We start from the raw sequence: 26,339 nt of genomic DNA on the forward strand, positions 1-26,339 counted from the left end.
TTGAATAGGACTCTTTGACATATGTGCTGACAACAATGTCAAGTCTTTCAGCTGCAATTATGGCCAGATTATGTGGTAAAGTTATACAGGAGACTCTATTTGTATAAATGAATGTTTTATGGTGTTATGTAACCATCTTAATGGCTGCTGGATGGTCTAGGCGGCCGCCTTATGACTCATGGAAGTGTCAAGACTGCTATTGTGTGCTGGAGTGATACAGCATGTTGCGTTTTTGTACTTGTCAGAATGTGGGCTGTTGAGTGATGAAGTCATTGTCAGCCTTTGAGAAACCGATCACATGTTGGAGATTTGGAGTTAATATACATCTAATGCAAAGCATACACTGTAAGGTTGCCCCCCCCACACAAAAATCGCCAGGCAACATGGGTTCAGTCCATCTCAAGTGTTCAAAAAATGGGAAAACTCTGGTTACTTGGCCATTTTAAATTTTTCTTCTTTTTTGTGTAATTGCCCTCTGTGTATTGGTATTGCAAAACCACAGTTTTTTATTTTTTTTTATTTTGGCGTTTTACTTGGTTTAACCACAGTGGCTAGCTTTGGCCCACGACAAATTTTTGTTATTTGGATGTTTACGAAAACTGTTATGTCTTAGGGTGGTCCAAGCTTCTTAGAACCACACCTGATCTAGGTCACATTTCATGTACATGTATGAACTGTTTGCACATTTTCTCATAGACTTAGAACTGAAATTCAAATTTTACAGTCAAGACTGCTCAAGTTCCACATTTAGAGTCAATTTATAATGGCAATCACGGTCTAAATTCTTTTTTAGGGGCTATCAAATTATAGTTATAGTTCACCCAAAAAGAGAGAATTTCCTAATTTTTGCTTGCAAATAAAACATTAATTCATCTCCTCCGCATCATCCTGGCGCTATTTTTGAGAGTATCACATACGTTAACAACGTATGTGCACAGATTCGTTGTTTACGTGGTTTACTCTTTGATGTGAGAGTGATGTATAGGAGTGGTAATGTTTTCTTTGACTTTTCACACAAAAAAGAAGATATTTAAAAAAATGTTGTTAACCAACCGGTTTTGGAGACCATTGTCTTCTATTGTATAGACAGAAAACACTGATACATTTCCCAAAATATCTTCTATTTCTGAAAAGTGAATCTGAACTTTCCCTTCAATGCTTCAGTTTTATGGTGTGCGCTTGAGTAAACTAAAACCCTCAAAGATGATTTAAAGGAATCAGGTTATTTGGTTATTTTAGTTTGGATTGATTTATTGTAAATGGGCCTGTCTGCTAAAATAGAGCTTGTACTGTAGCCTTTTTTGGCTGAAAATAATCTCTTGTGTGATTCAGTAATATATCAGCGAGCTCTGTGTTGAGTCTCAGCATCAGCCGGCTATGTTTTGTACTTAAAAGGCCAAAATTACTTCTTGGTTTACTTCTACCTTTTTTTTTCCCACCATTTTTTTCCTACTGTGGTATTTTGCTGGTGTTGCTAGGCGATTCATGAGTGTTGGTAAATACAGGCTGGATTTCACCATGTGTTACTTGGCAGTAAGTCCTCTGCTCTACTTTGACGACAGCGAGACTCCACCTTTAAACAGCCGACCACAGTTTGACTACATGAATCTGCTGATTCAAATCTACGCAAAGTGCCACGCCCCCTCTCTCCTTCCCTTTCGCTATCACTCGCTCTTTATCTCTCCACCTGGCCTGCAACATGACTGCCAAGAGCGCTACGGTTGTGGCCCCATGCTAACCTCTGGCACCACAGATGCAAGTGTGAATGCCTTTGTGGAAGAGATGTTGTGTGACATTCTGGTGTGTCGGTGTGGGTTAGAGACTAAATACCAGCAGCAGGATAGTGCTGATCAGATTGAGCACGTTTCATCTGGATTCACATGCCACGTCAGGTCTTCAGAGCAGTGCAGATGTCAAATCAAGTGCGGCTCTGCTAATGTATGAAGTGAATCCTATCTCCACATGTGCACGTGGAATGTGCACGTACTTGTTTTTCTTAGTCATTATTAGTTTATGCCATTACTGAAACTGTCCGATAATTGTGGAGTTACTTTGTATTAATATTTCATGACTTTATGGATTGCCATTTTGAAATAAATTTAGTAGCAGAGCTACTGCAAGCGATTTTTAGAGCTGCAAATCCATTGATCCTTTGCTGAAATTTAAGACCATTTGATTATCACTTTGCGGCATTATTCCCAAAGGAACTGACTATGAATAAAGTGCACTCTTTACACGTAATCTACACTGCAAGCTTAGCAATGTTAGATGTTTGTGTTGATTGTCATATTTGTGATTTTAGTTTTCCCGCCTTTTGGTGTGGATTGGGAGGAAAACAATGATTCACTTTGATTTTATCTTGATTCTGAGGTGTGGGGATTGATATATTTCACAATCATGACTTGCACGTGCTCTGAATTCCACCTTTCTGTTCGGAATGAATATTGAGCTTGTTTTATATCATAGAGATGTAGTGACTGATTAAAACAGACAAAAGAATGCAAGCAATGCCTCTGAATGCTCATGCAAGCATAATTTTGCTACAGGCAAGAGTAAATGTTTGCCAGAACCTATGCGAAGGCTTTCAAAAAAAAAATTCTGGTAAACTTTCTGAAAGTTTCCAAAATATCTGGAAAGTTTGCGGTAATTTACTGTTAGATTTCCGACCCTTTGTAACCCTAAGTGTTAGTCACAAATAGTTACATAATGGCTAAATGTCTCCGTTTTCAGTTAGTCTGCTAAGCTAGCATACCGTCTTATCCAGGTTAGGGTTTGTTGTCTTGTAGCTCTCTGTTTCTTCAGTTCATTCGCTGCTCTATTCAGCCGAGCAGAAACGAAGAAGAGAAGCAGTGTTACCACAACGTTCCCTATGTCTGTTGTTGTGTACATCCTTATTTGCACAAAAGACAGTTTGTTGAACCTAAAGCTGCTTTTGGAGAAGTGAAGAACTGTCTCTGCAGCCCAAACAACCTTTTTCGGTTCCACTTGTGCTCCTGAAAAGATTGCATGTCTTCCTTAACTTGTTACCCTCCGGCAGTCGACCTCAGCAGCTTATGGGAAATGAGGCATTGAAAGGGGTCAGAATGAGGAAATCGCTGCATTTGAGTTGTTTGGAGCGTGTGTGGTATTTCGAGCCTGCTGTTATAGTAGTGCACTGTGCGAGGCCTTCTGTAGTGCTGGAGGAAGTGTGAGATGTAGCGTCATGGCCATATCTGCCCAGTATTAGATAGCCTTTTGTTAATAAAATGTCACAGAAACAAAAGAGTGTTCAACTGACGTATTTGTAGTTTGTGTGTTCCATTAGAGTTGCTCTTAGAGTCAACTCACAAAGTTTTAATTTGTGAAAAACTATTATACACAAACGCATCAAACTCCAAGATCTTTGTGACAAACTGCCAAAATAAAAGTTAGGTTTAACTTGAAGAAATTATGAAAGAAATGCAGAACTAATGTATGTGAAAATATACTTTAAGTATAATAATAATAATAATATTAATAATAATAATAATATTTAAGAAATGTCATATAGCCAAAATATTTTTAATTCATTTAAATTTATGCAGTTTTGTGTTTGTTTGCAGCATTTTTTTTCAAACAAAAATTTGTGATGAATATCAATGTTGATATGGAAAAAAATAATAAATCAAGTTTTTGGCCATATCACCCAGCCCTATGAAGATGGTTTCTTCTTTATTGAAAACAAGAAAATAATGTTTTGTATAAAATTTTTGACGTGTAGCACAGCAGATTGTCACTTCCAGTAACAGTGGTCTTAACCAATGAAGGGATAAGATTTACATATTGACAGATAACATTAGAAATGGTCTTCTGTACAGTGGGATATCCATGGTGTTGACGGATGTGATTGGTGTAAAACCTTTTGTGCTTCACACTGTATTATCTGGAAACAAAGGTCACATTTCTTCCTCAGTCAAACAGCTAAACCCACCCAACAGGAACTGCTTCCTGTCCTCATTCCTCAGCACTGGTCCACCGGCTGTAGGAGACCTCGACCTCTACCATTTACTTCACTCTCAGAAAAAAAAATACAAAAGCTGTCAATGGGGCGGTAACTTTTCAAGAGGCACACCTTTGTACCTAAAGAGTCCATATTGGTACCTAAAGTGTACATATTAGCGTATTGACAGATAATATAAAAATATAACGGGGAAAAAACATTTGCATTGATAAATTATGCACCGTATTATTTAATTTGAATACTTGTTAACGTTTTAGTATTTGGAATTTTGTGTTTGTAACCTTTTTCATTTTTAATTTCAGTTTTAGCTACTTTAGTACATCAAGTTAAACTAAATGAAAATGAGTTATAAGCTTAGCAACCACAAATTTTTTATGTTTTTTTAAACGGTTTTAGTTAACTATAATAACCCTGATTTACAGATTCTACAACAGATTTTTTCAGGTCATACTCCTTGTTGACTGACAAGGTTTTTTGATGATTTTGGAACTGACACAAGTGGAGATGCCACTGCTGTTAGTCAGTTAGTCTGTTCATGCTACTTATCATCTGTACTATGTAAAATACTACTACAGTCTCCCTTGCAAGAACCCTTGACAAAATATTTTGAACTAGCTCAGATCGTTTTAAAGTTGTTTAATTAATATGCAGGTCTAAGTGTGCTGATCTCGGTGTTAACTCTATTACAGACTTACTGTAATCACATTGTTTCTCACCCCCGGAGCAATGAGGGTTGACTCAATCCAGCCTTAGAGTTTCTACTGTTTTTGTTGGGAAATGGCACAGAGACAGATCGTTCTCGTAATTCAGGTTTGTTTTTAGAACCAACGCAAGACAAGCCGTAACAGATAGCATAGAGACCAATGTGTAGTGTTGACGCTGATTTGGAGTTTGCTGTGTGAAATAGGGTGAGTAATGCGTTCTGAGTGGGGATTTATTCTGGTTTGTTTCAACATTGGCGATGGTGAACCCATCTGGGTTCAGTCAAAACACGCTTGTTCCACTTTGAGCGGAGCTCTTTGAGATAAATTTCATCATTGTGCTGTGTGCCAGACACTTTGGAGTCATGTGAATGTTTGGCAGTTTTATCAGTTACCTCTGTAATGTAGAAGTACCACTGTTCTGTTCAGGTAATTATTGACTTTAAGTGCAACCATTGCAGCACTTGTCATGTTTTAGGATTATATTTAAACTAGCTAGTGGATTAAGACCATGTTTAAGCAGAGTAAAGTGCTTGTATTTACACATAACACCATTGGATTACAGATTGCAGTCCACTAATGTGATGATGGTGTGCTTAAATTGAAATGTGCATGGAATTGCATTTGGAATGCATTGCATTTTTGCAGATCTTCTTGTCATTAAGTAAAGTTAGTATGAACGCATGGCATTTCAACCAATTTTTCTTGTATGTGGTTCATGTTTGTTCAGTGAAAGCACTCCAGCGTTCATGTGATGGCTTCATTCATCATTCTCGTCCTGTTTTTCTCTACAGATATGTTCAAACGGGTTGTGCGACAGAGTAAGTTCCGGCATGTGTTCGGCCAGGCGGTGAAGAACGACCAGTGCTATGATGACATCAGGGTGTCCCGGGTCACGTGGGATAGCGCCTTCTGCGCAGTCAACCCCAAATTTGTTGCCATAATTGTGGAAGCCAGCGGAGGAGGAGCGTTCATGGTTTTGCCTCTTCATAAGGTGAGAGATCTGTAAAATGTCACTGTGTATAAAATAGATGAGTAAATGATGACATGAAGAACAATAACTATAAAGATAACTATTAGCGTCCACACCAGCTGACCAGCTTGTTTATTCCAAGCGCACGTTTAAATTCTCGAGCTCAATATGGCAGGATTGGTTCTGATTGGCTGTCAATGTTTTTACCGTTCATCAGCTGAAAAAAAAAAAAAATCTTTCTGAAAGTGATTCCAACTAAGTCATTTCTTTGTGCATTTATAGTTATAGCTGTGGTGTGGACTCTGCTATTCTTTAATACTGAGAAGAAATTTTTGAACTATATCTTTAGTTATCTTCATAGTTATCGTCCTTGGTGTGAACGGGCCTTAAGCCTTAGTTATGGGTTTAGTGTTTAGTAGCTGTCCATCTGAAGAAAGTGTTGGATTCATATATCTGATGGTGTCAATTGGCACATCTCCGATTACTGCGGTGACACTGGTGAGATTTGCACGACAAGCCGGAGCAGTGGTGTTGACAAGCGGAACAGTTCCCTGTAATTAGAGAGCGCTCAGACGCGACTTTGACATCCAAACCTCTTCGGGCTCTCGCCTGGATCCTGAAGCCTGTCATCAGCATCACACACACACACACACTCGATCATGTGCTCGTAAATGATGTCACACTCAAACGCTCAGCTGCCTGGCCAGACGAGCTCAGTTGCAAACGACTCTGTTATTTACATGATTGGTTTTATTGTTGGTTCTTGAAACTCAGGTTTCAGGTTCGCTTAAAAAATGTGATGGATTACACAAGTATAAATCCATTGTCATTTCAACCCTGATGCAAGTGTGAGGGGAAATGATTAATCTGTGAAAAGAAGTCCTGTTTGTTCTCATGTTCTCACTGTTGTGTTTTCTCTGAGCAGATTGCTTGATCCATCTGTCCGTTCCTTGTAGGGCTGAAATGAGCTTGGATTAAATGTTTTTGCTGAGGCTCCGGGGATATTTTGAATGAATTTTTATGTCAATGCTTTTGTATTCTAGCATCTTTGTTTGGATCATGATTAAAATTCAGTGTTTAACTCTAAAAAGGATAGAGCACAGACAAAGCCTTAGTTTGTTTACATATATTTATTTTATTTCTATTTTTAACATTTCAGTTAAACAAAGAAATGTGCAGCAAATAATAAACACCTTTTCATTTATAATTTCTTACATCTCATTTTCATGAAAATCTTATTGCTAAATCAGTATCATGAATCGTATCATGATGAGTTGAGTGAATCATTACACCAAGTTTCTTTTTAAATTTAGCCTTCAAAAAAAAAAAAAAAAAAAAAACTCTTCACTTCAATGTCTTTTTTTGGTTCTTTTGTGTCTGTGTTATGTCCTGTCTGCTGTCCTTCTGCTTCATCTGACGCTTTGCACCCCTCCCTAAGTATCTGCTCTGATTCAGTGCAGCGCTGCATCTGTCTATGGTCCAGGTTCCCATGCCGCCCCGTTCCCAGAAGCCCCCTGCAAACAGACAGCTGGCTCTGGGGGCTATTGTCCCTGTGCGTATGCCAGGTTCTACACAGCCCTTTGTTTCCCAGCTCAAATCTGTATGGGAACTCCTCATCCTCACTCGATTCCCCAAAATCCTCAGACCCATGCGTCTGTCTGTTTCCCAGCAGGGAGCAGTGGAAGCTGTTTGGCTGAGTGCTCAAAGCTCTTGAAGTGTAAGTGGCCAGAGCTGCTTATCTTAAGTCATCATTTACTCGCCCTGGTGTCGTTTTGTTTAATTTAACTTTCTTCCATGGAAAATAAGAGATATTTTGTCTTGGGGTTCTCAAGTTATACAGACTTGGAACGACATGAGAGTGAGTTAATAATGACACAATAATAACCATGACGGACTATCCTGATGAGGGTAGTGGTAGACGCTTGTATCAGCAGGCCCAGAGTGGGTCAGAATTTAGTTAAGGGCTTTTTTTTAATATAAATATATATATATATATATAGCACATGCGTTCGGATTAGGATTGCCAGGTTTTCAAAACAAAATCTGCCCAATTACTTCTCAAAACTAGCCCAATCGCGTTTCGTTCTGGGCGATTAAAATACAAATATTTTGGCGGGGTTCCCTTGGAAAAATTTGCATTTTTAGGGGCTAAACATCACGTTATTGGGATTGGGGTCGCTTCGACCTGCTGACATGAATTTTTTTTTTCATTTCATGAAGTAAATTTAGTTTTTAGTATTTTTTTTTTTGTCATTTATTTATGAAAAGATTTATTATGAATATTAATTTTAATACTGGCCATTTTAATATTTTTCAAAAATCTTTTTTTTTTTTACACCTTTATTTTAGTGTTTAGCCATAAACTTTATATTTTTTTCATTTGTTTATCACCAATTTTGGCGAAAGTAACTATGAAGTGTTCATTTAACTATAAACATTGTGGCACATCATTTGCTGTCAGTTTTGTTATATATAGACAGATAAGGATAGTTTTTGATATAGACACGTGTGTGCATTATACTCATGTGAAATTATTCTTTTTTATTTATTTTGTGTGTTTTGGCATGAGGAGTTGTGTGTGTGTGGGAGGCAGAGCAGCATGAATCAGACTGTTATTGTGTCTCCCCCTCAGGAGACCATCAGGTGTCTAACTAATCACATGTCTGTCTTTCTCCTGTCTTCATTCAGCTGTGTTCTCTCATTAACTTATGAGAGAAGCAGTGGGAAACGGATGGTCATAGTCTTCCACAGACATTGCATTCATGCTTTCCATTCACACTGACCAGTCCCCTCTGCCTGACCACACAAAATATGGAACATTGCACAGAAAACTCTCCATTTACTGTCTCTGTTTTGATACTGGCAACTCAAATCCAGAAGAAACAAGGAACCAGACTTTCAGAGCACGTATGTCTGCTCATTTGAGTCAGTCCTCTGATGTTGAAAATAACAGATAATCATTTCCAGTTTAAAAAAAAAATGACACGAAGCCTTGCAATGCAAGCAAACATTTGATAAGACTAAAGCATTGTACGTGTGAACATGAGACAGATGAGATGTGATAAAATGGCTTATCTTTCTCGTCATGACGTCATGTAAAGCAGGTGATCTGTGTAACTTTGGAATGATATGCACCACAGATGCTGATGATGGAGCTTAACCTGTGACTGTAGAACTCATTAAGGTGGATTGATGATTTAGGCACTGTGACATGAATATGAGTGTCTTTAGAGTTTACAGAATTTACATGTTGTGTAAATTCTGTAATTTATCTGTACTCAAAGGTTTGGGGTCCATACTTTTTTTTTTTTTTTTTTTTTTTTTAAAGAATGAAACTAATACCTTTTAGCAATGGCGAATTCACTTGAATGGAAACACTAAATCAAAAGTGACAAAGATTGTTCAAAGGAGTTATATTTCTACTTCCTTTTAACTTTCTATTCATTAAAAAATGAACCACAGTTTCCACAAAAATATTAAGCAACAGAACTGTTTTCAACATTGATATGTAGAAATGACAAATGTTTGAGCAGCAAATCAGCATATTACAGTTATTTCTGAAAGCTCGTGAGACACTGAAGATTGAAGTAATGACTGCTGATAATTCAGCTTTGCCATAATAGAAAAAGACAAATTCAAATATATTAAAATAGGAAAAATAAAAATTGTGCACACTATTGTAAATGCAGACTGGGTGAACGTTAGAGAAAATGTTTTCTGCTTCTCCCAGTTTATTAGGCATAATCTTCTGTGACGTTTGCCCACTGGTTATTTATTCTGAAATTAAATCTTTGCTTTTAAATCAATACACTTTCTGCCCAGTGCTTCACTAAATTTTCCTAGCCATGCAACAATTGAGCACACGCTCTCTTCTGCATTACGGAGAAAACACCAGCAAAGCACACAAGTTGGAGTTTAGCAATCTCTGTTGATACATTCTGCTGAAATTATATGAAATCTAGCCAATGTTTTCATGAAATACATTTGTGCTGTTTGCTGAAAATTATCATGCAAGTTGATTTGTGCTTCTATGAAAGCGCAATCATTTTTTTTTTTTTTTTTTTAAAGAGTCATCATGAATGATAAGCTGTTGCTGAAAAGTTAAAATCGAATGTGTTCCAAATTACTGATATTCTGGAAATTAAACCTGTGCCACAGCCCTAGTTTCAAATCATTGGTCATCCAGGCTGATTTGGGTACTGATTTGGTATCATATTAAAGCCAAAATATTTAGTATTGATTCTACCATAATTTGGACATGTTTTGGGGGATTCCTGCCTCTAAACTGGGCCCCTGTGCAGACACTTTTGATTCCTGTTGTCACTTCACAAAAAAGCGGAAAAATGGGAGAACGTGAGCACCAAAGATGAGAAGAGAGAAACAGGAAAAAGGGGCAAATGGGAAGGAAGCGAGCATTCATTCTCAAAGTCCACCTCCATATCCAGAACTGAATGTGTGTGTGTGTGTGTGGCCATGGATGTGTCATTCTGATTCCCAGTCTGTATTCCAGGAGCCCCCTACTGTTCCTGCTGCAGACTGAGCTCAGGCGGCTGCTGACTGCAGATTTTACCTTATATGGTCATCCTCAGCTCCCGCCTGTCAGCCTTCCAGACCCATTTCCTCTTTCCTTTCTATTGGCTGAAGAACAGTGCTTGCGCCCAATAGATTCTTTGATAGACGCAGAAAAAGAGGAGGCAGTGTGAAGGGACTTTTTTGGTTAATGTGTCAAGTCCACTGTGGTCATTAGTTCTTTATAGTTTTTATAAATATTAAAAATATCATGACATTACAAAATATATATACTTATAATTGAATAATTTAGAACTAATAACACAACAATATTATAATTATTATTATTATTGCTATTATTATACAGTTTATTGATCAACAAACTAAAAAGTAAAAGGTAATGAGTAAAATTTAATAATATTAGTAACCATTATTGGTTTTTTTTCTTTCCGTTTGCTCACACTGAATATATTTATATATATATATATATTATTAAATGAATAAATAAATGATTCTTTTAAAATTTTATATAATAAATGCAGCCTTGGCAATGATTCTTTTAAAATTGTGTGTATATATATATATATATATATATATATATATATATATATATATATATATATATATATATATATATATATAAGGATACGATAAATACATTTCTTCTAATGGGTTAACAGAACCGTTTCATTGTTGTATAATTTATTAAAATGTATTTTGATTTTATTCATTGTATACATTTAATCAATATCCATAAAATCCCGATGGGACCTTTCACTAAAATACAAAAGTCACTTCCTGATTTAATTATCAGAATTTGTTGACTTATATAGTTTTATTTATTTGTGCTATTTTTTTTTTTTTTTTACTTTGTTGTTCCAGTATAAGTTGTACCTGTAAAAAATGTTTTGAGTTGTCACAACACAGGATCTCTCTTATCTGCTGATCTTTCCACCTCTTTTCTGTATTTTCTGCCCTTCTCCTCTATCATTCAGGTCATATGTATTAGTCAACAGCATACACCTGCTGGCCACGCCCTCTCCCTCCTGATTGGCTGTTTGTGAGGCTCATGTCGGCTGCGGGGGTGCTTCAGTCAGGTCAGCTGTAGTCTGCTGCCTCTGGGTCCTCGTGGACTCACGGAGGAAATGGAAATTTCCACGCTGACTAGATAAGACAGATGTGCTTCAGCTTTTGCCAGAAGCGGCTCTGCTTCTGTAATACTTTCTGTTGGCATCCTCCGTCGTCCGGTCTCTTTCATTATAACTCTCTGTGAGGTTTGATTGAGGCGGGAATGCTGGTTTACTGATGTATGGGTTAAGGCAGACCGGTGTTGCTCGAGGTGAGGGATCTGCAGTAATGCTGCTACAGTTGCTATGCAACAGGTTAGACTCGCTGCACTGCAGCGCTGATTTTGGATGGTTTTAGTAAGCTATAATTAATTCACATAAATATGCATGATATAAGTTTTCCATAGCTTCCCTGTAAGTTTATAATTTACAATAATACATACTGGATTTATCACAATCATAAATGTTGCAACAACAAGAAAAATCTTCCTGCAACTGCTGTAACTTTTTATTTATTTATTTATTTCGATTAGCAGGCAAAAATGTGTGTGAAAATGCACACATCATATAGAAGGCTTGCTGACAAATTTTGTTTTTTTTAAAAGCTCCTTACTGCGCTTTCGAATGATCTAGAACCATGTAATCAGTCTATGCTTTTTTTTTTTTTTTCGTTTTTAGAATTAACTCCTCTTTGTGATCACAAGCCTGCCTGTATAAGCACATATACAAGTGTTAATAAATAATAAAGCAAGCTGAGCTCGAATCCATAAGCAGATGATTACTGATTACCCATAAAAACCACATGGCAGTAATGTTAGGAAATCAATATAGAAGCTAATGCATGTGCATCATCCTGATGTTCCTCTTTTGATTTGAGTTCTGGTTACTTACCAGTTCTCTTGAGAGACCTAGTGCCCTTGTATCATCTTCCCCCTTTTTCTGCCATTGCTTCCTTCCACATGTCTGTGACCAAACAAGCCAAAAACACAAAAGATAGCAAGTGTTCTTGGTATGTTTTCTCTTGTGGCACGTGACAGATTGCTTATATCCTGTCTTTTATTTTATTTTACATTTCATTTTATTTTTTTTACTTTGTATCTATTTACTTTATTACATTTCTGCTTTTAAACCTGGTTTACTGTAAATGTTTATCTAGATTATTTTTATTTTTTCAGAAGCACATTTATTCTTCAGTAAAATGCTTATTCTTGGGCTATTGAAATGTGTTCATGTTTCTAGATGCATGACCTTCTAGTTACGTGACTATCTGCATGGCTCTACAGGTAGTTGTGTTACATTCCTTTGTGCATGTATCGTGTTTACCAGCAGTACATCATCTTATGTATTCCTCTATCTCCCTTTCTTTCTAATTGTCTTTGATCTTTTCTTGTGAAATGCTGTTTTCCATTCTTCTCATTCATAAACGCGGTGGTTATCTCACAGATAGCTGTGAAAGGTGTAGTTTCTCTTTCAGAAGGCTGTGTTATAACCATGCCCAGACTTGAGAAGGAATGTGTACGCAGTGGTTTTCTGCACAGGTGCAGGCCGGGTCTGAGAAAAGCTCTTGTGCTCCGCTGGGCTGGGCTTTCTGCTGTGATGTCATCGCACCATAGACACAGCAGCCGCGTGGACAAAAGTGTGGGTGCGGTCGTCTCTTCATCAGATGACACCTGACCACACAGCCCTAAGGGTCGTGACCTGGAGAGCAGAGGGCACTGATGTCATCAGGAAGTCAGCTGACTGGGCATGGGACCGCAGCCGTGCCTTTATTTGGCTTCTTTGTTTGCTGTGTACAAGGGAGAGGAGGGAAATCTTGTGTTGTATTCTTTCCTAGTCTTCAGGCCTGTGCATTGTATGATGGTATTACATAAGGTGCTCTGAATGAAGAACAACACTGTTTTTCATATACAAACATGCGTGCAAACAGTCACTTTGGTCTAGTCTACATCTCCTTAAATACAAGATACTAATATAATTGGGGGAAAATCTATTTATTTAAATGTGGCATCATTATTTACAGATATTTAATTTTTTAAATATTATTATAAGATAGAATAAATAAAGTATTGTAATAAATACTAAGAATATATTCATTCTAAGTAGTAATTTTACTGTAGTGGTTTATTCATTATTATCCTAGATGGGGTTTTTTTTTTTTTTTTTTTTTTTTTTTTTTTTTTTTTTTACACTGCATCTTTCATTTGGCAGTCTCATTTTGGCTTTCTCACACTTCCTTCACTTCCAAACCTCCTCGTGACCTTTCACTCGTGACCTCTCACTCCGAGTGAAAGGGTCAAGGGCCCCGTTGCACGCGTATTTCTGTGTCTGCATTTGGAAGCCGAGCTGCGAGAACAAAAGCCCTGCAATCTGTTTTTATTCTACATCAGCTGTCGTGTGTAAATGTTTCTGCTGCTGATTTGAATGACCGGAAGAGCTATTGTTTGAAAAGTTGGAGAGGACTGGCTTTCTCTCCGCCTTGTTTCATGAACGCAGGCCAGGCCATAAGCGTTTGTTTTGGTGTCACGTTACGTAGAGCTCATTGCATTTACCCAAAGTGACCAATGCTCTCATAATCTTATAATTGTCTTTGTTTTCTCTCTGCAGTCGGGCCGTATAGATAAGGCCTACCCTACAGTTTGTGGCCACACTGGCCCGGTTCTGGACATTGACTGGTGCCCTCACAATGACCAGGTCATCGCTAGTGGATCCGAAGACTGCACCGTGATGGTATGTCACCCTTCCTTACATTTGCTTAACATTTACTTAAACTAATGGAAATATACAGTGCACTGAATTTGTCATGGTGGATAAGGCCAATCCTTAAATCAAGAGTAGATATGAGCGTTTGTAGATATCTCCACCCATCCATTGAGTCCATGTGTGGTTGGCAAAGTCTGCCCCGTGACTCATGTGAACGGCAGTAGATGGGATCACTCTTCTGGATTGTTTTAGATTAGTTTGAGCCCAGCCTGAAGTCATCGAATCAGCAGTTACTATTTTCTAGTTCTGAGGTCAGTCTGGCTGGCTCTGGGTCTCTAGTCCTTATTTGGCCAGTGAGCTGAAAAACAGCAGCTCCAGTGCTTGTGTACGTGTAATGAGTGTTCAAGAGTTGAGTTTAATAGGACGCCGTCTCTCGTCCTCTCTTGGGGAATGTCGAGGCCTGGGAAGTTGATGATTCCTATTGTTTTACTCTGCCCCACCTTCCCAGAAGTCATAAAATCTGTATTATATTGAGGTATAGACATACTGTCTATATCATCATTTCATTAGTGCCTATGATTAAGACACTTTACTGGTTTAGCAGTGTCTGTGTGAAGGGAATAATGTACACTTGTTACACAGTTCAGCGCGGTCATTATACAGAAACATAAAAAATGTTGTGATTTATCCAATCATATGCGAATGTGTTAGAGAGTCATAGAAGGAGACAAATCGAAGGAGACAAAGCGAAAGGAAGTTAAAGAGAGAGAGGCCGATGTCAAAATCGCATGCTAGCATAGTACTTGTACATTTTCTGCCATTTAATCCTTGTTTAAGATGAAAACTCTGCCGGGCTCTTTTCTTTGCCCTCTGCTGCCACCTTCAGGAAAATAAATGAAACGAGTCAAAACGCATCTCATGTAAAATTAAACAAAATAAATATAATCTGAAATTGAATGAGATTTAATCATAATATGATTACAATAAAACTGGATCAAATGAAATTATTCATATTTATTATTTGCATTTATTTGTATATTTTCAATGCATTTTTTGTTTTCATTTTGGTAACTGTAGTAATGTGCTTTTATTTTATTAGTTTTTAAACACTTTCATTTTTCATCTAATATAAAAAAAAAAAATTCTCCCAGCATTATTTCATTTACCAAAAGTGAACAGATTGGCTTTTCATCACTGCCATGTATCTTTGCACTTCGACAATGTTTTAGAAGAAAATGCATATTTCTGAATCTTTGTTGTTTTCAGGTGTGGCAGATCCCAGAGAATGGTTTGGTGACCTCCATGTCCGAGCCAGTGGTGGTGTTGGAGGGTCATTCTAAAAGAGTGGGTATCGTTACCTGGCATCCCACCGCCCGCAACGTCCTGCTCAGCGCAGGTGAGAACCCTCATCCGATCCATCAGGGAGAAGAAACTTGATCGAAACCGTAACGAGAGCAGACAAGAAATAACAGGGAACCGAGAGGAGACGGGGTTGAGGAATTGATGCACCTCGGTCTCTGTTGTGTTCGTGTTTTGAATGTGTAGGCACTGTTAGATCCTGTCAGAAAAGATCTGTTTTGTCTAGTAACTGAACTAGTCAGCAAAATTGCCTAATACTCCAAACCTAAAAAGCAATATTTAACTGTCTTCTATCAGCCAAGAGTTGATTGAGTAAAGCCAGAGAAGAGCAGAAGTAAGAGACAAAGCGATGATCTGACGAACACAAATCCAGCAAGTAGTGTTATATCCAACAAATTCACAACAACGTTCCATAAACCTTGAATTTCCATGAACTCTTTATCTCTTTCTCTTTATCATTCAAAGCAGTTCATAAAACCCCACAATCATAAGCTCAAACAATAATGGAGATGCATAAGCAAGAAACATAATTAGAAAAATAAAATGTAAAAACGTAATTAATGATAAAATAATAAATTATATAAAATAAATGTATAAATGGTTGATAAAGGATTCTAAATTAATAAAAACAAGAAAAAGCAAAACACAACATAAATGTATGATTGCTCTTTTGATGCAACCTAAAGTTTGCATTTGAGCATGCTTCCAGTTACCTTTATCAGTGTCTGTCAAGAAAGGCTGCTTTCTAATAAATAGCATCTCTAACATTCAGATGTGATTATTTGGCCATCTCGTCTGCAGGCTGTGATAATGTGGTTATCATCTGGAATGTGGGGACGGGAGAGGCCATGATCACGCTGGAGGACATGCACCCTGACATCATCTTCAGCGTCTGCTGGAACCGCAACGGCAGTCTCATCTGCACCGCCTGCAAGGACAAGAAAGTCCGGGTCATTGACCCTCGCAAGGAGGAGATCATTGCTGTGAGTGCTTACTGATATATGAATAATGTTTATCGTTTTGCATTGTAAACGCTGAATAAAGTCGTTTTTGAATGACATGGACTGACGTGTTTCTCTGGCTTCTGTGCTGATGTGTTTACTTGACTCTGAAAGTATTGAGTGAATGTGTGCAGTGTTGTAATGTTAATGCTGTCTCTTGCTGACAGGAGAAGGACAAGGCTCATGAGGGTGCCAGGCCCATGAGAGCTATTTTCCTGTCTGACGGCAAAGTGTTCACCACTGGTTTTAGCCGCATGAGTGAGCGACAGCTCGGCCTCTGGGATCCGGTAAGCTGCTATAAAAAGTAGACCTGCTCATGAATTTTTCCAGATGAAAAACATGGCATGCATTTGTCCTTTTAATACAACCAGACTTCATATTTGCTCTGTTTGTCTATCAGGACAATATGGAGGAGCCAGTTTCTGTCCACGAGATGGACACCAGTAACGGAGTCCTCCTGCCCTTCTATGATCCCGATACTAACGTGGTCTACCTGTGTGGAAAGGTAAACGCTTCTGTTTCAAATAAATCCTGTTATTTTGAAATTTCTGTTCCTATTTTGGAATGTCACTGTTTTCTTTAACAACATGAAGCAGCATAGCAGTTGTCAACATAGATAATATAAATCTGCAAATCCACACATATTCGCACTGGACTATACTTCGCATTTATTTAGAACCAAGAGAAAACATTACCGTCTCCAGCCGCCAGAGGGCGCTCTATGTTTTCAGTGTGGACTACAGGAGCGCTGAGCAGCATAGAGCGCCCTCTCGTGGCTGCAGACGGCAATGTTTTCTCTTAGTTCATTTTTCTTGGTTCATGTCAAATTTTTATAAATAAAATGCACCTGACTATAAGTCGCAGGACCAGGCAAACTATGAAAAAAAAAAAGTATGACTTATAGTCTGGAAAATACAGTATATATATTTTACAATGTTAGTGTTCTTACTAGATTTTTAGTCAAATAAATGCAGCCTTGGTGAGCATAAGAGACTTCTTTAAAGAATATTAAAGTATCTTACTGACTTTAAAATGGTAATGTATACCTGGATGTTTAGAATCGGTTATGTTGTTTTGGAAATGGTACAATGGTTTGATTGGTTTTGGTTCTGACTGATGTTTTGTCTCTAACAGGGGGACAGTAGTATCCGTTACTTTGAGATCACAGACGAAGCTCCTTTTGTCCATTACCTCAACACCTTTACCACTAAGGAGCCTCAGAGGGGCATGGGATACATGCCCAAGAGAGGCCTGGATGTCAACAAGTGTGAGATCGCAAGGTATAGCAACAAAACTTAATTAAGTGGGAGAATCACATGAAATATCGGGAACACTATTTATACACATACACTTATTTATCTAACACACACACTTAGTCTACACTTCAAATTTGCACATAATTTACCTGTACATGCAAAACTGTCTATTGTAATATACCTGCAAATACTCTTGTCAATTTGTATATTGTTATTTCTTTCTTACTTGTTCTATTTTTTTATTCTTTCATTTCATTTGTTTTTGTTCTGTCGCTGTCATTCAGTTGCACTGCGACGCTTCTGTCATGAAAACGAATTGCTCGTATGTGTAAACATACCTGGCAATAAAGCTCATTCTGATTCTGAATATGACCAGGTCATATTTCACCCCAAAATAAGTTACGTTTATTTTTGTTTTATCCTATTTTTAGGACCGTGTAGTATTTGCATTTGTTTTTACATATATGCTGATTTAAATGCAATACATAAAGTCATAGATAACCGAACTAGACTGGATGGTTTTCTTATTCTAGTAATGACAATCACAAATGGAGCAGATGCATAATTGTCATTTAAAATAATGTATTAATGTAATGGGTAAAAGCATGTATTTCTATGCATGCAATTTTTGTCTCTTTGTTTTAAGGTGAAATATGACCTGGATGTTTCTGTGTAAGATTTGCATTTTTTATTTTTATTTTTGGATTGTTTATATTTTATGTAGGTGATTTATCTAGGTTTTGCTGGTTTTTATAAACTGCTGAGATTTTTCAGGGCTCCAGACTGCACCGCATTTGTTTTCCAAAAATATAAATTTACAAGTGAAGTTCTAGCAGAGATCGCCACTGTCGACTATATACATTTACATGTTAAAAATGTGCATGTACTGCCTCTCTTCCTGCTTGTTCTGCGATCACATCATTTGTGTTGACGTAATAAACTGAGACGATGCGCATCAAAGTTTTAGTGGAGAAAGTCCTCATCTCTGCCGAACGCCAGCGATGACGGCACACCTGCTGCTCCAGCTGTGGCAGCATGAGAGAGACCCAAAGTGACGGAGACGTGAAGTAAAAGTGCAGAAAAGCAGCGCCTATTTCGTGCGCAACTTGTAAAAACTACAACAGGTAAAGCTGTCAGCTGTGTGGACATTAGCAGTGTCGTTTACAATTCTCGTTTATAATCGATACCATTAATATGACTTCTTGCTATCAAGATCTTCAGTCTATATGCTGTTCGGTTAATGCGTCCACTTTAGAATATTTCTAGTGCACTTGCCACTCAGTAATCACAATAAGCTTTGTGCTCGGTTACTTTTTAATAAACAAAGTATCAGCTTTTTAAATTCTGCTGAATTCATAACTAAATTCAAACAATCGCTCTTTAATGTTTAGCGCCTCAGTTCAAGCGTCACGTGAACCCACTATATCTTTCTCTTTATTACTGTAGTACAAAATGGTCATGAATGGTCATCAAAAAGTATATTATATGAGAGCCTACAGTACACTTTACTGAAATGTGAAATGTAATTGCTCAGTGTTTCAAACTAAGGAAAATGTGTAAAGTTTTAAACACTGTCACGTAGCACTATATTTACCTCGAAATAACTGCTCGGTATCCATAAGCTTGAAAAATAAATATAAAGAGGAGCATTTTTCTCAATATATGCGCTATATTGCATCATCATTTTTTACTAAAACTGTTGTCTACATAAAATATAATGCAAGGAGCTAAAGATGAAATGCAACAGCTCCTTTAAATTGCATGTTGCTAATGAAGAAAAACATACTAGATGTGTGAAAGATGTATGACAACATTTATAGGATGCATTGAGGAGCAGCTCAAACTACACTCAATGGCAAATTGATGCTGACATAGTTGTGGTTCGTGATATTGGCACAGATTCTGTGTTCGAAGCGGTTCTTTGTCAAGCTGAAAAAAGATGTACAGAACCTTAGTTCCTAGGACTTCTACAAGACTGATTAAAATTAGTGCTGTCCAACGATTAATCGTGATCAATCGCATCCAAACTAAGTTTTTGTTTACATAATATACATGCGTCTATTATGTATATATAAATACACACTCGTACAGAATATATTTAGAAAATCTTTACATGTATACATTTATATAATGTATGCATGTAAATATTTATACGTGTTTTATGCATTTAAAAAAATATGTAAAATGCGTATATTCTGAGGCACCTAAAAAAATGATTTGGTGTCTAATTATATTTCTTAATTTTTTGTTTCTTCCAATGTCTGGAGCCCTGTTTGTAATGTATAGTGCTAGTTGTCAACACCACTGCATGCAGGTAAGATCGAGTCGTCCCAGTCCTCCCATAAGAGGGCAGCAGTAGACCTGGTTTACATCAGGCTTCTGGGTCCTCCAGAATAAAATGGATCTTTCTAAAAGGAGTGATGCATGAATAGAGGTTCTGTTTTGTGGCTGTCTTAAGGCTTACGGATAATTGCTTGGTGTTTTATTTTTGTGTACGGTGGTCTTTCCCCATCTTCTGCACTAATGTCTGCTACCCTCATGATCATGTTCTAATAGATTTGTGTGCTTGTGTGTGTTCTCAGGTTTTACAAACTGCATGAGAGAAAGTGTGAACCAATCATCATGACCGTGCCAAGAAAAGTGAGCCTCTTGAGTCGTTTTGCTATTTAGTTTTTAAGAGAACAGGCTGGACTGTATATTCTGAGCCACAGCTTCGCTCTGCTCTGGCACAGAGATAATAGAAAGCTTTGTTTACTTCATCTTTGTTTCTGATAAGAGTTCACTGAAAAGAATAACCCTCTGACACATGACCAGTGTGAGCTCATTTAGGGCCAGCGCTGCCATATTAAAAACCTTAGCTTTGAATGTTTTTTATATTTGCTGAAAATGTTTGTAATACACATCAAATGTTAAAATATATATTTTAAACAATACATATCTCTAAATATCTAGGCGTACGCTACTTTTCAAAAGTAGGGTGTCTCTTCTTTTACATGATTGATTGAATGATTTGCATGATTCCTATCCTGCGTATCTTAACTAATCGCACTCCCTCTTCCATCAGTCGGACTTGTTCCAGGATGACCTTTACCCCGACACGGCGGGTCCAGAGGCCCCCCTGGAGGCCGAGGATTGGTTTAAAGGGAAGAACGGAGATCCTATCCTGATATCGCTGAAACATGCATACGTCCCAGGCAAGAACCGTGATATCACAGTGGTCAAGAAGAACATCTTAGACAACAAGATGAGCAAGAATACAGAGAATACTGCTCCTGCCGTCAAGACTGCCACCTCCACTCCATCTATCGTAAGTGGGACTCATTTGCTTATTTACTTTTTCCTGATCATTTTATCATCCTACACTTTTCCATTTTGCTTTTCTATGCACTTTTTCTGCACTAAAAAATATAGAATAAAATATTTCTTTAGCTGTATTGCACTGTGCTTCAGTTGTGACCTACATGCAGCTAAATGTATTGTTGTATTGTTGTATTGTGAAGGCCAACTTCTCTTTTTGGCTCATATATATAGTGTTTTTATAGTTTTATTAAGGATGTTCTACAGCACACCCAACCCCCAAACCCATGCCTGCTTAACCACATTACAGCAGCAGCACATGTGTGTCCTGTCCACTAAACCCTCAAGACTCTATAGAGCTATAATCACAGGAGCCAGAGCACTGCCCAGTGTTAGCTGCTGTTAAGATTATTCTACAAGCTGACTTAATTATTTGCATGTGCAGTGTTGTAATTGTTAACTACAATTCTAACCATTTAAAAAAAAAAGTTTACATGTTTCAAATTTGAAATTGGAAATGTTGAAACTAACTGAAATAGTACTAAAATGACAAACCAAACCTGAAATAAACAAATTAAAGTAAAATATATGTGCATAATACATAAGTTTTCTGTTCCGATGTATACTACATTATTAGTATTATTTATTGTACATGTTCTACTTTTTCCCTTAGTTTTACTTACATGAACGTTTTATCTGTAAGCATGTCATATATGTAATTATATATGCATCTATTTACTGAGGGTTCCATAATAAAACTACAATAAATTCCTTGTGTTTGCGCACACACTTGATGGATAAAAACTCATTCTATTCTATGCTCTTCTATTCTTAATAGAACATACTATTTAGAATAGTTACGTGAATAGTTCATGTGGCTCGGTGGTAGAGCATTGTGTTAGTAGCGCAAAAGGTTGTGGGTTCAATTCCTAGGGAACAAACATACTGGTTAAAAAAATAAAAAATGTATAGCCTGAATGCACTAAGTCGCTTTGTGTCTGCTAAATGCATAATTGTAAATATGAACAAAAAACAAAAGAAAATAACTAAATGTTCAAATTAAAATGACTAGATAAAAATGTGAAAATAAAAGCCAATACAAAATGTTCATAGTAAATAAATAATAGTAAAATACTGCTGGCATATGGGGGTTAAGTGATATTCTACTAAATCACAAAGTGAACCTCAGGGTTTAGCTACTGTAAATGTTTTAATTATTATTTGATGAAAACAACCAAACTACAGTTTGTTTGATATTAAGTGTGTGTGTGTGTGTGTGTGTGTGTGTGTGTATATATATAGAGAGATAGAGAGATATAGATATAGAGATAGATATATAAATATATTATACAGTATTGTTCAAAATAATAGCAGTACAATGTGACTAACCAGAATAATCAAGGTTTTTCGTATATTTTTTTATTGCTACGTGGCAAACAAGTTACCAGTAGGTTCAGTAGATTGTCAGAAAACAAATGAGACCCAGCATTCATGATATGCACGCTCTTAAGGCTGTGCAATTGGGCAATTAGTTGAATTAGTTGAAAGGGGTGTGTTCAAAAAAATAGCAGTGTGGCATTCAATCACTGAGGTCATCAATTTTGTGAAGAAACAGGTGTGAATCAGGTGGCCCCTATTTAAGGATGAAGCCAACACTTGTTGAACATGCATTTGAAAGCTGAGGAAAATGGGTCGTTCAAGACATTGTTCAGAAGAACAGCGTACTTTGATTAAAAAGTTGATTAGAGAGGGGAAAACCTATAAAGAGGTGCAAAAAATGATAGGCTGTTCAGCTAAAATGATCTCCAGTGCCTTAAAATGGAGAGCAAAACCAGAGAGACGTGGAAGAAAACGGAAGACAACCATCAAAATGGATAGAAGAATAACCAGAATGGCAAAGGCTCAGCCAATGATCACCTCCAGGATGATCAAAGACAGTCTGGAGTTACCTGTAAGTACTGTGACAGTTAGAAGACGTCTGTGTGAAGCTAATCTATTTTCAAGAATCCCCCGCAAAGTCCCTCTGTTAAAAAAAAGGCATGTGCAGAAGAGGTTACAATTTGCCAAAGAACACATCAACTGGCCTAAAGAGAAATGGAGGAACATTTTGTGGACTGATGAGAGTAAAATTGTTCTTTTTGGGTCCAAGGGCCACAGGCAGTTTGTGAGACGACCCCCAAACTCTGAATTCAAGCCACAGTACACAGTGAAGACAGTGAAGCATGGAGGTGCAAGCATCATGATATGGGCATGTTTCTCCTACTATGGTGTTGGGCCTATTTATCGCATACCAGGGATCATGGATCAGTTTGCATATGTTAAAATACTTGAAGAGGTCATGTTGCCCTATGCTGAAGAGGACATGCCCTTGAAATGGTTGTTTCAACAAGACAATGACCCAAAACACACTAGTAAACGGGCAAAGTCTTGGTTCCAAACCAACAAAATTAATGTTATGTAGTGGCCAGCCCAATCTCCAGACCTTAATCCAATTGAGAACTTGTGGGGTGATATCAAAAATGCTGTTTCTGAAGCAAAACCAAGAAATGTGAATGAATTGTGGAATGTTGTTAAAAAATCATGGAGTGGAATAACAGCTGAGAGGTGCCACAAGTTGGTTGACTCCATGCCACACAGATGTCAAGCAGTTTTAAAAAACTGTGGTCATACAACTAAATATTAGTTTAGTGATTCACAGGATTGCTAAATCCCAGAAAAAAAAAAAATGTTTGTACAAAATAGTTTTGAATTTGTACAGTCAAAGGTAGACACTGCTATTTTTTTGAACACACCCCTTTCAACTAATTGCCCAATTGCACAGCCTTAAGAGCGTGCATATCATGAATGCTGGCTCTTGTTTGTTTTCTGACAATCTACTGAACCTACTGGTAACTTGTTTGCCACGTAGCAATAAAAAATATACTAAAAACCTTGATTATTCTGGTTAGTCACATTGTACTGCTATTATTTTGAACAACACTGTATAACACACACATATATAAAGATTTATGTGTGTGTGTTTAAAGAATTGTGCTTAATTTTTCTTAATTTTTTGTATTTTATTTTTTTTTTCTCAACAGAAAAATGAAGCTAAGCTGGAAGAGGTTTTGAAAGAAATGAAGTCTCTCAGAGAGCTGGTCAGCAGTCAGGAAAAAAGAATTGCCAAACTTGAGGAGCAGCTGTCTAAAATGGACATCTAATGGACCCTGATCCCTTCCCCTTCTTCTATTCAGGATATCCCATTGGCCAGGTGGGCGGGACCCGTCACTGCCAATCACCATGACAGCGTTCCGTCTGAAGCCTGCCTTGAAAAGACTCCAACCAACATTCCAAGATGATAATTTTCTTTTTTTAGCAATCCCCCAAAACCTGTTTATACCTCGTAGCCATTTGGAAAACTAGAAACGCCTTTAGTTTCTCTCAAAACTGGACCTGTTTAGCTTTTTACAGTCTCACTCCAAATCTTTCTGCAGCGGCTGTGTTTTATCTGGTGTTTTTGAAAGGTCTTAAGTTTTTTTGTTTTGTTTTTCTTATTGAAATTGTGACCAAGCAGATTGCATAAAGAACTTGATGAGCTCAAAGTTTAAAGTAGCCATCAGTATTGCAGTTCCCCTCCTATCCTTCTGAGTTGCCAAATTTAATGAGGAGTTATGCACCTCCCTGACAGTATTTGACTAGCTTTTAATTTTGTGCTTTGTAAAAGGGACAAAGCTATATGCTAGTAATGCAAGGAGGGGAAATCATTGGAACCATTCATCAATGTTATAGGTGTCTTTCTAGAGAATAAAAAAATGAAGATTTTAATCAAACATGTAGAGTTGACAAATTTACAAACCAGTCCTGGAAAACAATATAGGTGCACTAAAATATTCCACTTTTTTTTTTTTTTTAGTACCAATGTAAAAGTATTTAAATATTAAATGGTGGCCATGAATACAGACACATTTTCATGATCTCAAACATTGCTCGTCGTCATAATGCTAATGCAAGCAAATTGAGTCAGTTTTTCCCCTTTCTAATTTCCTCGTATCTGAAATGTTCTTAATTCATGTTCTGTTTCCTGAATGAAGCCAGAACCAGTACAGCTCTCACTTTGTAAACTCTAGAAGTTCCCAGCTTCTAGTTTCACATCCCAAAACATGATGATATCAGCTCAGAACAAGATGACGCCCATTGACATTCATTCGCTACATTAGCAAAACTCTGCTTTACCAGCTCGACAGCTTTTACTCTGACTTCGTTCAGACATCATTCAGGTCTAAGGAACACCGTTAGGTTTGCTCTGCTTTCTCATGAATTCCTACGAATCTCATCTCGAGTTGTGCCGGCCACACCATCTCAGAAACGAGCTAGTTTGATGTACATACTTCTGCTGTGCATTGTAGACCGTGACTAGCAGCACAATAGTGTGTCATGAGTGGCTTCCTTAAGTTATTTTGCGATGCACTGTCTCTTTCGCTCTCCTAGTCGAGCAGAACCAGTGCTCTCCAGGGATGGCTCAGGTCTAGATGATGATTTCACGAAGTTTGAGCTGACGACAACTGGATTTTTTTTTGTTGTTGTTTGGTTATCTATTGGCCATGTTAGGAAGAGAGGGAACTGTGATTCTGTTGTTCAGGTTGCTTTAGCTACATCCTTCGTCAGAGCATTCTCTTGTGGTTTTCATTTTGACGCTTCTATATATCTCATTCCGGTTCGCATCACTACCTAGTACCTCTTTCATAGATTCTGAAAAGCATCTTCCCTCCTCCACATGCTTTTTCGTCTGAAATAGGCAGCGTCTTCTCACCTCAGAAACATTACGTGACGTACAAGAACTGCATTGGAAACGAGGCTTCAGATCTGTGTCTGACAGCGGCAACTCAGTACCTCTGATGTCATTCTCTCGCTTTCCACTGTCTTTTCTTGGTGAAGTTTTAAAGTGAAGGGTTTGGAAATGTAGGGGCCGTGTTTATGGGTACAGATGGATCCATTCTGAGTGTTTAAGTGTCCTCAGGAGGCATCTGTGATGCAGCCTCGAGCGTGTGCTTTCAAAGGAGTGAAGGATTGAAGTGAAAAGGGATTTTTGTAGGTTGAAAAGATAATGCATGTGATTTTTCTTTTGAGGCTTTGTAAATATATATTTTTTAGTTTTCCTTTTCATTTTGTTTTCTTTGGCTGTTTGTCCATCATTTGGAGTTTGATGGTTTTTAAAGAATTCCCCATTTTCCCCGCATCATTATGCACACTGTGAGCCTTTTAATGTTTCCAGTAATAAAATGAAATAAGAATTGAAAGGAAGGAGATCTAGAAATTATATTTTGTGCATAACTGTTCCATTTTTTTGTTCATTCATCTGCTTCAGTATAAAGAGTCTTACTGATTACCAGAAAAATAAAAAAAATAAACTGAATCATTGGTGTTTGTCTCTTTTTTTTTTTTTTTTACTTCTCCCCTCTCTAATCATTAAACTTCTTTTTGTGGAAGCATTGTTGGTTCAAAGTTCTAACTTGGTGTT

General features: G+C 37.5%; 1 protein-coding gene across 3 annotated transcripts in view; it reads left to right on the forward strand.

Annotated features, from left to right (window-relative positions):
- The window catches only part of LOC113049022 (coronin-1C-like), a 37,804-nt gene extending 11,570 nt beyond the window's left edge, over nucleotides 1–26,234 (forward strand). For all 3 annotated transcript variants that reach the window (XM_026211033.1, XM_026211035.1, XM_026211034.1), the window contains exons 2-11: nucleotides 5,475–5,674; nucleotides 13,834–13,956; nucleotides 15,196–15,325; nucleotides 16,090–16,271; nucleotides 16,457–16,576; nucleotides 16,690–16,794; nucleotides 17,424–17,569; nucleotides 20,128–20,185; nucleotides 20,610–20,852; nucleotides 23,923–26,234. In XM_026211033.1, the coding sequence (XP_026066818.1) occupies nucleotides 5,475–5,674; nucleotides 13,834–13,956; nucleotides 15,196–15,325; nucleotides 16,090–16,271; nucleotides 16,457–16,576; nucleotides 16,690–16,794; nucleotides 17,424–17,569; nucleotides 20,128–20,185; nucleotides 20,610–20,852; nucleotides 23,923–24,042 (1,427 nt within the window). In that variant the 3' untranslated portion in view covers nucleotides 24,043–26,234. The remainder of the gene's footprint in view (nucleotides 1–5,474; nucleotides 5,675–13,833; nucleotides 13,957–15,195; nucleotides 15,326–16,089; nucleotides 16,272–16,456; nucleotides 16,577–16,689; nucleotides 16,795–17,423; nucleotides 17,570–20,127; nucleotides 20,186–20,609; nucleotides 20,853–23,922) is intronic.
- The last annotated feature ends 105 nt before the right edge of the window (nucleotides 26,235–26,339 follow it).

This window comes from Carassius auratus, chromosome 30, assembly GCF_003368295.1.
Source record: "Carassius auratus strain Wakin chromosome 30, ASM336829v1, whole genome shotgun sequence".
Classification (NCBI taxonomy): domain Eukaryota; kingdom Metazoa; phylum Chordata; class Actinopteri; order Cypriniformes; family Cyprinidae; genus Carassius; species Carassius auratus.